General features: G+C 37.6%; 1 gene segment (V, D, J or C); it reads right to left on the bottom strand.

Annotated features, from left to right (window-relative positions):
• Window positions 1-14,431: 14,431 nt before the first annotated feature.
• Window positions 14,432-15,127, bottom strand: LOC103105652 (immunoglobulin kappa variable 2-24-like). The segment is given in 2 exon segments: window positions 14,432-14,796; window positions 15,046-15,127. Coding segments are annotated over 2 exon segments (447 nt in total).
• Between the last annotated feature and the right edge of the window lie 236 nt (window positions 15,128-15,363).

Raw genomic sequence — 15,363 nt, 5'->3', positions numbered from 1 at the left:
TTTTAGTTGTGTGGAGAGTGTTTTGTAGTTGTGTTCATATAGTTCCTGTGTTTGTCTCCGGAGATGTCTAAGGTGATTTTGAATGGGATTTCTCTTTCTAGTTTTTGTTGCTGAGCTGTGTTGGAGATATATAGAAAAGCTGATGACTTATGTGGGTTTATTTTGTATCCTGCAACTTTGCTAAAATTGTTGATTATTTCAATTAGCTTTTTGGTTGAATTTCTAGGATTCTTTAAGTAGACCATCATGTCATCTGCAAAAAGTGATAACTTGGTCTTCTCCTTGCCTATTTTGATGCCTTCAATTTCTTTTTCTTCTCTAATTGCTACTGCTAGTGTTTCTAGTACAATGTCAAATAGTAGAGGTGATAATGGGCATCCTTGTTTCACTCCTGATCTTACTGGGAATGCATCTAGTTCATCCCCATTGCAGATGATATTAGCTGATGGTTTTAGATATATAATGTTTATTGTTTTTAGGAAAAACCCTTCTATTCCTATGCTTTCTAGTGTTTTTAATAGGAATGGGTGTTGTATTTTATCAAAGGCTTTTTTTGTGTCTATTGAGATAATCATGTGGTTCTTGTTGGTTTGCTTATTAATGTGGTCAATTATGTGGATGGTATTCCTAATATTGAACCAGCCCTGCATCCCTAGGATAAATCCTACTTGATCATAGTGGATGACCCTTCTGATCACTTGCTGGAGTCTTTTTGCTAGTATCCTATTTAAGATTTTTGCATCTATATTCATTAGGGAATTTGGTCTATAGTTTTCTTTCTCTGTTTTTGACCTGCCTGGTTTTGGAATCAGTACCATGTTTGTGTCATAAAAGGAGTTTGGTAGAACTCCTTTTGGTAGAACAAAGAACTTTGCTTATTATGTCAAATATTTTGTATAGTATTGGAATTAACTGTTCTCTGAATGTTTGATAGAATTCACTGGTGAATCCATCAGGCCCTGGGGATTTTTTCTTAGGAAGTTCTTTGATGGCCTGTTGGATTTCATTTTCTGATATGGGATTATATAAGAATTCTATTTCTTCTGTCATTCTAGGCAGTTTGTATTTTTGTATATATTCATCCATATCACCTAAATTGGTGTATTTATTGCCATATAATTGGGCAAAGTAATTTTTAATGATTGCCTTAATTTCCTCTTCATCGGAGGTGATGTCCCCCTTTTCATCTTTGATGCTGTTAATTTGCTTTTCTTCCTTCCTTTTTTAAATTAGATTGACCAGTACTTTGTCTATTTTGTTTGTTTTTTCAAAGTACCAGCTTCTTGTCTTATTTATTAAATCAATAGTTCAATCACTTTAGATTTTATTAATCTCTCCCTTAATTTTTAGGATTTCTAGTTTGCTTTTCTGCTGGGGTTTTTAAATTTGATCACTTTCGAGTTTTTTTATTTTCATTTCAAATTAATTGATCTCTGCCCTCCCTAGTTTATTAATATATACACTCAGGGATATGAATTTACCTCTGATTACCTCTTTGGCTGCATCGCAAAAGGTGTGAAAGAATGTCTCACCATTGTCATTTTCCACGATGAAATTATTAATTGTTTCTATGACTTCTTTAACTAAACAATTTTGGAGTATCATATTATTTAATTTCCAATTTGTTTTTTATTTGGTTTTCCATGTACCATTACTGATCATTATTTTTATTGCCTTGTGATCTGAAAAGGCTGCATTTATTATTTCTGCTTTTCTGCATTTGTGTGCCATGTTTCTGTGACCTAATGTATGGTCAATCTTTGTGAATGTGCCATGTGGTGCTGAGAAGAAGGTGTATTCCTTTTTATCCCTATTTAGTTTTCTCCATCTGTCTATTAATTCTAATTTTTCTAAGATTTCATTCACTTCTTTTACCTCTTTCTTATTTATTTTTTGATTTGATTTATCTAAATTTGATAATGGTTGGTTTAAGTCTCCCACTAATATGGTTTTACTATCTATTTCTTCCTTCAGTTCTCCTAGTTTCTCCATTAGAAATTTGGGTGCTATATTATTTGGTGCATACATGTTGATTAGTGATATTTCCTCATTATCTAAAGTCCCTTTTAACAAAATATAATTACCTTCCCAGTCCCTTTTGATCAGGTCTATTTTTGCTTTGGCTTTATCAGATATCATGATTACCACTCCTGCCTTCTTTCTGTCAGTTGAGGCCCAGAAGGTCTTACTCCATCCTTTAATTCTGACCTTGTGGGTGTCTACCAGCCTCATGTGTGTTTCTTGAAGACAGCATATGGTAGGGTTTTGGATTCTAACCCATTCTGCTATTCGTCTACGTTTTATTGGTGAGTTCATCTCATTCACGTTCAAAGTTATGACTGTCACTGGTGGACTCCCTGGCATTTTGATATCCTTCCCTAATTCTAACCTTTCTTCTTCAGCTCTACCTTTTAGTCCAGTCATTTACTTTAAATCAGTCCCCCTTGTCCCCTCCCTTGATATGTTTCCCTTTCTAGTCCCTCCCTTTTTGTTCCCTCCCCCTCCCCCCTCTTCTTCCCTCCCTTTTTTGGGTTCCCTCCCCCCATTCCCCCTTGGTTTTCCCTTCTCCCTTCCCTTGTTGGATAGGATAGAATTCAAGATCCCACTGGATCTGGATGTTTTTCCCTCTCAGAGTTGATTTCCCTGAGAGTAAGGTTTAAGTAAAAACTTTGTTCCTCTCCTTCTTATAGGAGTTTTCTTCCCCTCCCCTTCCCATGTGAATCTTTGTGTGAGAAAGATTATTCTATTTGGTCTTTCTTTTCCCCCTATTTACACATTACGTTTTCCCCATATGTTAGTATATATAGAATGATATAAATGTAGTCCTTATAGAAGAGAGTTTGAATAAATGAAAAAGATAACATTTTTCTCCTTTTCCCTTTCCTTCATATTTACCTTTTCAGGTATTCCATGCTCTTTGTTTTTCGATATCAAACTTTCCACAGAGCTCTGGTATTTTCTTTGCAAAAAGTTGGAAATCTTCTATTTTATTGAATGCCCATACTTTCCCTTGGAAGTATATAGTCAGTTTTGCTGGATAGCTGATTCTTGGTTGAAGACCCAGCTCTCTTACCTTTCCGAAAATCATGTTCCATGCCTTACGATCATTCAGAGTAGAACTTGCAAGGTCTTGTGTGACCTTGATTGGCATTCCTTTATATCTAAATTGTCTTTTTCTGTCTTCTTGTAGGATTTTTTCTTTTGCTTGAAAGCTTTGGAATTTGGCAATTGCATTCCTGGGAGTTGTCTTTTGGGGGTTTAGTGTAGAGGGTGTTGTGTGAGCTCTGTCAGTCGCTGTATTGCCCCCTTGTTCTAGAATCTCTGGGCAATTTTCTTTGATTATATCTTGTATTATGATGTCGTGTTTGCTATTTATTTCTGGCTTTTCTGGAAGTCCAATTATTCTTAAATTATCTCTTCTTCCTCTATTTTCCAATTCTGTCACCTTGTCAGTGAGATATTTTATATTCTCTTCTAATTTCTTGATCTTTTAGCTTTGCTTTATTAATGCTTGATCTTTGTCTTCGAGTTGCCTGATTCTGACTTTTAAAGCCTGGTTTTCCTTTTCACTTTGGTCAAACTGGTTTTATAGATGCGTGAATTTCTTTTCCATTATTTCCCACTTTTCCTCCCAGAGGGCTTCCATCTTTTTGATCCTTTCTGATTCAAATTCTTCATGGGTTTGTGGAGAGTTTCCATTTCCTTTGGAAGGTTTTGGAGCATTTGCTTGTGTTTCCTCTTCTATCTCCTCTGTATTTTGTATTTTTGCTCCATAAAATGTGACCAAAGTCACCCCCCTTCTTCTTGTTTTTCTTGGAATTTGGGGGCTTTTGTGTTTCTGTGGAGTTTGTAATCTCTATCTGAGTGGGGAGGACTAGCTTTTCTTATCTCTGTCTGGTGTTCAGAGGTTTTAGCCCTAGGCAGATTGTCCTTCTATGCAGTTATTGTTCTGTCTTCCCAGGGAAGCCAGGAATTGCTGGTGTTTCCGTGTTACTGCCCTCCTCTGTTCCCTCCCATCTCTGTTGCCTTACTTCCACGCTCTGAGGCTGATTTGACCCATTCCAAGGGGTGTTTTTTTCTGTGCCTTAGCTGGCCAGGAGAGCCAGCATGCTGAAGGGGGAGGGGGCGCAGCTTCCTGGAACTCCTGATAAAATTAGCTTTCCCTGGGTTTAACTAAGTATGCCTCGAGGCAGGGACCTCTGTGAGACTCGGATGGAAGGATCCAGCCAGGGGGTTACAGGCTCCCCCCCCAGTCTCTCTCTGTTTCCCTGCTGTCTGTGTTGGGTCTAAGTCAGGTTGTTTTCAGGAAGTGGCCTTCAGAATAGCCAGCCCTGAGACTCTGAGGTTCCCTCTGCTGCCTTGTACTCGATGCTCTGGGTTGGGGGGATGGGTCCTGGGATTTACCTTCTGCCTACCGCTTAGGTCTGAGTGTTCTCGGGCTCTGGCTTTGGGGGGGGATTACCTTTTGATCCAGGTCCAGGAGGAGGATTCCAGGGGTCTATGCTGTTGATCATTTTGAATTTTGGTGTCCTAGGAGCATATAGTTTGAGTTCAGTAGGGAAGGGTTTCCGGAGATCTGAGCTTTAGCTTTCTCTAAGCCACCATCTTTACCAGAAGTCCTCTACTCATTCTTTTCAACAAAGTTCTAACTCTCATGTCAATCTCAAAGATTATTCTTATTGAGACAGAGAATGTAGCACATCTCAGCTTGCAAGAGAACTCTATCAGCCTTCAGGCCTTCATAATCTTCTCCCCATATTATTTGGGAGCAAGAGCAAGAGAAGGCAGAGGAGCTGAGCTGGGAACTCCATCTCCACACTGAGCTCTGTCCAGTGCTGGACAGGGCTACTGATTGAAGCAGCAAGGAGGAGTTTGGGGTAGGAGTTAATGCAAAACAGCAAATAAGGGAAGGTGCCTTATCATCTCCATATCTGAGAACATTTTGAACATTTCTTCCCCCCTCTCCTGTTGGAAATCAGCATACTTTCAGTTTTCAAATACTGAGTCTCCCTCCAGTGGTCAAATGACAGAACTACTACATCTTTTAGGATACCTAACTCCCTCCAGACACTTCCAATATTTTCTTTAAAATTCCTTCTTTAATCTTTGGGCACAAAAAATATTATTTATCAATCCACAGCTTATTTTCTCTAAATTCCATTCTACCTCACTAGCAATGAATAGAAATGGGATCTTGAGCAAATTCAGTCTTGATGAAACTCAGTTTCTTGATCTGTAAATTGGAGAGAAAAACAATTGGGCCACCTGTTAGGCAAGATGATTTTGATGCAAAATTACTTTGAAAACTACAATCCCGGAAAAACATTAACTGCTCATGGATAGGACGAGCCAATATAATAAAAATGACCATCCTACCCAAACTTATTTATCTATTTAGTGCCATACCCATTGAACTACCAAAATACTTCTTCACTGATTTAGAAAAAACCATAACAAAGTTCATTTGGAAGAACAAAAGATCAAGGATATCCAGGGAAATAATGAAAAAAAACACATATGATGGGGGCCTTGCAGTCCCTGACCTAAAACTATATTACAAAGCAGCAGTCATCAAAACAATTTGGTACTGGCTAAGAAACAGAAAGGAAGATCAGTGGAATAGACTGGGGGAAAGCGACCTCAGCAGGAGCAGAGGAGCAGAACCAGGAGAACATGGTATACAGAGACTAATACACTGTGGTATAATCGAATGTAATGGACTTCTCCATTAGGGGCGGTGTAATGTCCCTGAACAACTTGCAGGGATCCAGGAGAAAAAAACACCATTCATAAGCAAAGGATAAACTATGGGAGTGGAAACACCGAGAAAAAGCAACTGCCTGAATACAGAGGTTGAGGGGACATGGTAGACTCTAAATGAACACTCTAATGCAAATACTATCAACAAAGCAATTGGTTCAAATCAAGAAAACATCTAATGCCCAGTGGACTTACACGTCGGCTATGGGGGGTGGGGGGGAGGAAAAGAAAATGATCTATGTCTTTAACGAATAATGCTTGGAAATGATCAAATAAAATATATTAAAAAAATAAAAAAATAATAAAAAATGAAAACTACAATCCCCTATCACTACATGAGCGATTATTCATAGTTTTTAATTATGTCATTTTTCTTTTCTCATTTAGAGAGAAGCAGTTCTGGTGCAAGTCAGTATTTTACTGGCTGTTATATTTAATATTCCAAAGGTGGATAAATAATTGCTTTTGTAGTGAATGAAAGTATTAGGACAATAAAGTTTTTCTATCCTAATATATGGTCAATTTTTTAAAGTTACTATTTATCACTGAGAAAAAGATATATTCATTTCGATTCCCATTCACTTCTTTCCAGATATCAATCATATTTTCCTACTTAAGATTATATTTATCTCCTTGACTTCTTTCTTATTTATTTTTGGTTGGATGTATCTAGTTCTGAGAAGCCTAGGCTTTTGTTCTTTGGACCCACTGCAAGGTTTCAAAGGGCAGTAATAAAAGCTAAAACTTATATCACCCTTAAACCCCATGATATAATTATTATTATCTCTAATTCATAAGTAAGGAAACTGAGGCTGAGAACAACCAAGTGAGTTCCCATGAGTCACATTGGCTACAAGTCTAATGTCATCTACAGCATAGTAGAAAATTACAATGGGCTACAAATATATGTATGTGTATACAAATATATAGATATAGATATCTTTGAATGAATGTAACTATATGTGTAACATAACATTATTAAAATACATGCATATAAAGATATAGTCAGATAGATATACATAGATATACCTCATCATGTTTTGATTTTGTTTCTATTTTTTCTAAGTCCCTACATTTGGAAAGAACTTTGTTGCAAATAGTTCGGATATGGAAAATTCTTAGCATGATAGCCCCTATTAAAATGTTCTTAAGTTTTGACATATAACTGCTATGTTCAGGTGATTATGTGGCATGCTCTGATCTATAATAATGTTTCAGCTTCAGAGAGGTTCATTGGTTGAGTATTCCAAGATACATTAATATTTATATGTATATTATAAGGATATGTCATTTTCTGTCCATGAACATTTACAAGATTCTTAGGTATCATCCTTGCACCTTAACCCGGTCACAACTTATTAAGTACTCAATGAGTATAAAAAATTGCAGCCTACAATGATGTCTTTCTAATATTTCCTTGCATAACCTGCATTGATGGATAGGTCCAGTTCAGATACTTAATGTAAGCTTTGATACTAAGAGCTTTAAACTGTCCACTCTTTGTGAAGGTGTTGGACTGAAATTTCTATGACCTACTTTCTACATCTAAGTAAATACATCTTCCATATTCATGTAAACAATTATACTGACTCATCGAAAATTGGTTACTCACTAGGAATGCTGTAGAATGCTATTGAACCACAAGAAACAACAAAGATAGTGTCAAAGAAACAGAGAAATCAATTCTGGACTGATTCAGAGTGAAGCAAGCAGAAAAAGAATAAAAATTCATATGGTAACACTAAAATTGTAAAAATGCAGGAGTTGAATTTTTTGACCACACCAAGTTCCTCTGGAACTCTAAATCCATAATCCTATGATTTCACCTGCATAATGAATTGCCCTGAGATCTGATACTGGTCACAGTAAGAAGCATCTGAACCTATTTACTTGAAAGATGTTATGATATCCTGCTTAACTGGTTCCCACTGCCTCAGACATCCCATTAGAGAGTATAGATTCACATATTTTTCTAAATCATCCTCTACTACTCAACTCCACAATGGTAACAACAGAGAAAAATGGGTATTAAGGAAAGGGAATGGAATTCCTCTGTCCCTGAGTTACAATTCTAGAACAGAAAGCAAGCCTATTGGAAAGGCATTAGGACACATTAAGCACAGAAACCAAGAAAATCTCCAGGTTTCACAGGAGTGAAAGGTGGTTGTCTGGGTCTGGGTCAAGTAGTTAGCATCTAGAAAGGACTGTTTCATTCATAAAGACTTATCAAAAATATGACATACAAGATTATCCTAACCAAACTGATACACTAAGTACAAAGCTTCATTATATAGTTTACATGGATTTCAGAAAAGAATTGGGTTACATAACACATTCTTTCCAAGGAAAATATGGGCAACTGTGAGTTAAATGGTAGTTCCATTAAAGAATGATTTTTATTACAGTCTTCTGCATTTGAGGAACAAGTCTGTCAGAAATGATTTTTATTCATTTTACATTATTTTAAAATGAAAGCTTTCCTACTTAAAGAAAGAAATTTCTAAACCAGAAAAGTCATCTCAGCATTCCTCTAACTGACTATATTTTGAAGTAACACTTTAGGAACATTAAAAGAGGAACAGTGTCACACAATATGACAAGATTTGGAGTCAATGTTCTATTTTTGCTAAAGGTACAGAAATTAGAAGAGAAATGATTAGCTGGGGAAAATCTTTGCCATAAGTTTCTCTGATATATGACATATATGTGGAATTGATCCAAATCTATAAGATCTAAAGACATTCTTCAATAAATAAATGGTCAAAGAATATAAAAAAGAAGTCCTCAAAAGAAAAAAAATAGGGTTATCATGTGGAAATTGCTCCAAATCATTAATAATAAGAGAAAAGTAAATTAAATTGACTGATATTTCACTTCATACCTAGCTCACTGATTAAGTTGACAAAAAAAGGAATATAAGCATTGGAAAAGGGAACATGATAGGACAAACACTCATATACTATTAGTGTAGAGACTGGTCCAGTCATGATGAAAAATAATTTGGAAGTATGCCCTAAAAAGTCACTTAATTATGAAGACTCTTTCATCAAGTCATGCCAAAAGTAAGTTTAAACCAGGAAGTGATCAAAGAAAATGGGGAAGAATTCATATGAACAAAATATTTATAATAGCACTGAAAACTAATGGGGTGCCTATCAATTGGAGATTGGCTGAACAAACTTGTAAAATTAGAATGTGATTTTATGGCATAAGTAATGACAAAATAGATGATTTCAGAGGAATATGGCAAATTTTATGTGAAAAGATTTAGACTAAGGTGAACAAAACTAGGATTCTAACAATTTTACCACATGCCCTCCAACATTTATCATGTTTTCTTTTTGGTCATATTAGCCACTCTGATAGGTGTAAAGCGATATCTCAGGGTTGTTTTAATTTACCACTCTAATAGGTGTAAAGAGATATCTCAGAGTCCTTTTAATTTGCATTTCTCTAATCAATAGTGATTTGGAGCATTTCCTCATGTGAATATTTAATTTCTTCATCTGAGAACTATCTGTTCACATCCTTTGATTATTTGTCAACTGGGGATGATTCATATTCTCATAATTTGGCCCAATTCTCTACATATTTGAGAAAGGAAGACCTTGTCACAGACTTGCTATAAATTTCCCCCCTGAAATTGTTATTTCCCTCCCAAACTTGGCAATCCTATCCATTTTATGACTGTATTCAATTTTAATTTTAAGAACTGTCTTGATCACTCACTACAAAAAAACAGAATCTTATTTAAGACAGCAGGAGGAGTGGAGCCTAAACTTTTCTGTCAACTCCCACATAGATGACCTGCAATAGCTTGCAGAAAATCCTGCAATATAAGTTCATTACTAAGTAATGATACTCATAAGGACTAAAAAAATTATGGGGACATTGTGTGAATTAATGTAGACTAAAGTAAGCAAAATGAGAAATCCAACTAATATAATGACTACAATATTATAAAGAAAAATAGCTTTGAAAGATCTAAGAACTCTTAGTAATGCTATGAGGAGGAGCCATACTTCCTTTCCAGCTCCCTCTCCTCTGCAAATGATCACATGAATATCTTTTTGAAAACTATTTAAGATTTTAGGATTTCCTCTTACAAACAACAATCCATTCAGCAGAATGAGTTGCCAGGTTGTACTTGGGGGACAAAAATGAGGGGAGCTCATCAGAGCTAGAGTGTTTGCATTGTTTGGTTTTGTGTTGCTTGTACTAGGTACCTACATGTTCTTAGATGAAGATCTGGGTGAGTTTACGCAAGCTGGAATAAAACATAGATTTGGTCATTACTTCACAAGTATGGGATTGGCAGTGGGGCTAAAAGGTGAGGTGACAATACCCATCTTCTACAATTTTGATCCAAGTAGATTCAGAGACATCAGAATTGAAAGTCTCCATAGCAGTTTTGTGAAAAAAGAAGAAATTCGGTCAGGTAAGCCCCAGTGATCTGTAGCCTGTATTTGAAGAGGGACTAGAGAAGAGGGGAGGAAAGTGAACATAATCTTCTGAATCTTCAACCTCCATCTTACTCTTGCAATAAAAGTCTGTTGGAGGAATGTTCACTCAAACTGGACTAGTCAGATACCAGAGATGAAGGATGAAGACATAAAAATCTTGGGAATCTGTCTGTTAGATTTAAAATAGTGAAACCCATAAACTGTAGTGAGTTAAATTGGTGGAAGATATAAATTGTGATAGATATAAGAGAGGGTGAGTAAATTTGACTGCAGAAAATATGTTTCACTACAGTGTCTTGGTTTTAAATCAAATATAAGGTGGTCTCCAGGGAAATATTCCCAATTATTCAAATACCCAAGTCAACTGGGTTTTATAGAGATTTTTAATTAATAATATAATGAGGAATTAGAGAAAGAGTAGGAAAGGAATAATTATGAAGGGCCTCAAGCCAATATGGCCTAGACCTGAGTTTTAAGAGAGAGAATCAGTCAGTCCATTTTTTTACACTCACCACAAGGTCTGCCTAAACAAGGATTCTAGTGACACCAGGCCAGCTCCATCTCAGCTGACTTCACCAGAGAGCCTTCCAGCCAGAGACTGTTCCAAAGGGCCTTTCTCCAGAGCCTCCAGAGGGATAGAGTCCCCTTAGAGGAGCTCCAGTGAGACCTTCTTAGAGATTATCCTCCAAGAGCTTCCCTTCTCCAGAGCCTCTCTCAAGAGATTCTTCCCAAGCGATCCTCATCAGAGAACCTCCAAAAGGATCTCTCCAAAAATATATCTCCTCAAGAAATTCTGCTTTTTCTTATATAGGGGTTTTTCTCCCATGTCACCTCCCCTAAGTCCCTACATCTACCAATCACTGTAGATGCTTTCCAAAGGACTGCCCATCTAAATTCCTGCTAAGTTGACCAGTCTCCTCAGAAAGTCTGAATCAGAAAAAATACTGCTGTGTCGACCAAGATCCTCAGTAAGTCTGAACTAGAGAAAACACAGCTGAGTCAACTAATCTCATCAAGATAAAACTTGCCCGACCCTTTTAGGTACCAAGCATCCCATTGTATCAATTCTAAAAACAGGCCTGGCTCAAAGAACTCTTTGCCTTATTATAAGCATGGGTCCAAGTACTTTCATTGTTTAGCAAGGAGTTTTTTTGCCCTAAAGCAGTCTTAAGTACGATTTGAGTAGAGGTCCTCCCATTTCTGATCCTGGCGAGTTCTCACATCAAAATGGGGAATGTTTCTCAGTAGGGAATTTGAGGATTCCTCAATGTGGAGTAAAATTTTTAACATTCATAAGTCTGTGAAATTTCAAGATTTACATGTCCCTATTTTTGTGGCTAGAGGTTGAGATAACTGCTTTCAGAATTGGGTAGAAAATACTCACTCATTCTGAAGGTGGTGACCCAGCAGGCTAGCTGTTGGGAGAATTCTGAATAAACAGGAGATGGATGGTCTCCACAGCTCAAAAACAGAAAAGTTTGGCCCCCATCCTGAAAAACAAGACTGAACCTTAAGATAAGGGAATCTTTCTCTCTTTCTTTTTCTCTTTCATTGTCTTATCTCTGTCTCTTTGTTTCCCTGCCTCTATTTGGCTCTGCCTCTCAGGCTCTTTGTAGGTGTGTTTCTCTCTTTGTTCCTCTCCCCTTTCCTCTCTTCCCAATTTTTAAAATATAAGAAAAGAGGAATATCAAATTCCTCACCCTCAATGAGCATCTAATTTCAATAGGTTATTTTCAATGCAGATTCAATGTAAGAAGTGATTACCAAAATGCACTGTATTCAAACTACAGGAAATTGGGCTCTCCAGAGTGTACAGGGCAGGTCATTAACACCCCCAAACCTAGATAATTTATAGACTCTTGTCATCACTCAAAATGTAGAATCACAGCCTCAACCTAGAAGCTGCTGGGTTTTTATTCCCTTTACTCTTTCACAATGCCCTGGTGTTCACTCTGGCCCAACTATTTCACTTGTAAAATAATGGGGAAGGGTCTAGAGATGAGCCCACAATCTGGTAGAGAAAGGCAGAGTGACATAATGGGTAAAGTGTTGGACCTTGAATCCAAGGAGGACTGAGATCCCAATTCCACTTCTAATACCTTATGACTGGCCATGTCACCTGACCTTTCTGACCATCTGTTTCCACATGCATGAAGGGAAAGGTTGGTTTAAGAGTGATGATGTTGACAAATTAAAAAAATGAGAAATGTTGGAGGGGCTGCAGGAAAAGAGCTAAATTAATGCACAGTTGGGCTCACTTTTTGGGGAATTAAATTGGGAACCAGACCCCAAAAGGTACTAAACCCTACACACTCTAAACAGCCATACCATTAGTAAGCCTATATACTGAAAAAAAATAATAAAAGACAGAGGGAAAAAGCCATGCATTGAAACATATTCAGGGCAGTTAATTTTGTGGTGGCAACAAATGAATACCTGTGGCGTATCCATACATTCAGGAATAGCTAGACAAATCATCATATATGCATTAAGAGGAATATTACTGAAATATAAGAAATGATGGAAACAATTTCAGACTGATTCAGAAGGAACTGAACAGAATGAGGGGAAAACTCTATATAGTATCATAAGCATTTAAAAAATTAGATTGGGTTCCTGCACTGTTAAGGTCCTTTTGTGCAGTGAACCATTTATGACTTCATGGAATAGAGTTCCTCTTCCCAGGTGTTTGTGACATACCATTCCTGCTGAGTACACCAAAACATAGTAATCTCAGTTCAAGGCTGCATGAACAGTTCCAAGATCTCCTGGGAACAGGTTAACTCCCCTGTTCACATTCTGGGGAGGATTGGGGAGGATAGATTGTGTCTCTCAAGAAGAACTTTAAATCTGGTGTGCTGCTTACAATAAACGTTCATTATCCCTCTTTGATAATGTTCCAGTCTTGCTTTCTTGAGACTCTGTAGCTATTCTCGGACAGTTCTATGCTGCCCCCCGACAGTTCTAAACTGTCCCATATTGCAGCTCCATAGATGTCCCTGACACTTTTGAGCTCTAAATCTGTGATCCTATAATTTCTCCTGTTCTCCAAACTGTCCTTAGGCTAACCCTAGTAATGGCAAGAAGCAAAACCAGCTGATCCCCCCCCCCCAGAGATGACATTGACATCATGTGCTGCATACATGGCCTGCCCACTGGCTCATAGGCATCAAGGGAGGACAGTGGAATCATTGGGTCCCTAGGACAGTATTCCAGAACAGAAAACAAAATAATTGGAAAGAGACATTGGTGCATTTTCAGCATAAAAATCCAGGAGAGCCTCTAAGTAGCACAAGCATCAGAGTTGGTGGGGTCAGCAAATGACTATTTAGAAAAGGAATTTTGTATGTCAGCTTTATTGGAACATAGGCATGAACATGACATTCCAGACTATTTTTAACTTTTTGACAGTCACTAAACTGTAATATTAAGAATGATGCTGTATTACAGAGTTTACCTAGATTTCAGTGAAGCCCTGAGTTAAGTTTCTCACATAATACTGATAGAAAAGTGGAGAACTATGAACTAAGTACTGGTTCTGTTAAGGAAAAAAAAATACTGTGTTCTGAATCTGAGGGACAAGTCTGCCAGAAATTATTGTTATTTGTTTCACATTATTTTGAATCTAAATATTTTAAGATTAAAAATTAATACACAAGTATTATATTTTATAAGGTTTATTAATAATAACAAAGTAAAGGAAAGTAATACCCTTTACTAAAGAGGAACTTCCCAGACCGTACACAAGGAAGAAGAGAGAGAGAACAGAGAAGGCAGAGTTACACAAACTTACCTATACAGGCAAGGACACAACATGAGGACAAAAAAGAAAAGGATTCTGGGAAATGAACTCCAAGTGTACAAAATTCTATTAACATACATTTCTTCTTAGGGAGGAAAATGGCCCAACTAGAAAAGTCATCTCAGCCAAATTTCCAAAACAAGATATTTTGGACTAATATTATTGGGAATATTGAACCAAGAAAATTTCACATTATAACAATATATTATTTTATTTCAGCTGGAGGAAGGGGAGCCGTTTCTCCAGGGATCTTTATTTCATGCCACACTTTCTCTTGAGCAATGGAGTAAATAATAGGGACTGAACATAGAGATTGTAAAAGAAAGGCTAAGCTAGACTTTATTTTGACATTAGATTGCAGCTGCTGTGAGCCTAGGCCCCAGGAGAAAGCAGCTCTTCCCCTGAGTCAGGACTGAATGATATGGGGAGGTTTTTGTTCAGGGCTGAAGCACTGTGTAGAAGGCAAGTGAGTGTGTTGAAAACAGTAATAGATGGCAGCATCCTCAGGCTCCAGACTGCTGATTGTGAGGGTGAAATCTGTCCCAGACCCACTGCCACTGAACCGAGGGGGAATCCCAGAGTATAGATTGGAAACTCCGTAGATCAGTGCGTTAATAGGTTTTCCTACTTTCTGTTGGAACCACTGTAAGTAAGTGTTCCCATTACTGTGTAAGAGGCTCTGACTGGCCTTGCACTTGATGGTGACTCTCTCTCCCAGAGACACAGACACAGAGGCTGGAGACTGAGTCAGAACAACTTCCCCTTGGGAACCTGGAATTAAACAGAGATTTGAGGTTAGAGAATCAAAAGGGGTTTCTGCTTCCTCCCCAAATTTGCCACTAATCTCTAAAATTTGAAATATATTAATTCATCTCCAAAAAGTTCCTTTGTTCTGACTTCTAAATCATTTCTCAAAGACTGTTCTAACTGAGAAAGAGAATGTGGCAAAGCTCACATTGCAAAGAAACTCTCCCAGACTCCCATCCTTCATAATCTCCTCCACACATTGTGCTTCCTCACCTGATAGCCAGAAAAGCAGGAGGCAGAGGACCTGAGTGAGGAATGCCATCTTCACACTGAGCTCTGTCCAGTGCTGATTCATGCCCCAACAGGGCAGAGCTTTTAATAAAGATTTTGAACAGCAGGGAGGAGTTTGGGGGATGAGGGAATGCAAAACAGTAAATAAAAAGAGGAGCCCTCTCATGCTCAAGGCTCAACATATTTGGAGGAGTTCTTCCCCCCCCCCAGTAGAAATCAGACCCATTCACAACCTTCAAAGAATGAGTCTTCTTCAGATGATCAAAGGACAGAAACACAACATTGTCAAGATTGCTTTTC

This window comes from Monodelphis domestica, chromosome 1, assembly GCF_027887165.1.
Source record: "Monodelphis domestica isolate mMonDom1 chromosome 1, mMonDom1.pri, whole genome shotgun sequence".
NCBI lineage: Eukaryota > Metazoa > Chordata > Mammalia > Didelphimorphia > Didelphidae > Monodelphis > Monodelphis domestica.
The sequence above is the reverse complement of the archived record's forward strand: the minus strand, read 5'-3'. Positions and strand labels throughout refer to the sequence as shown.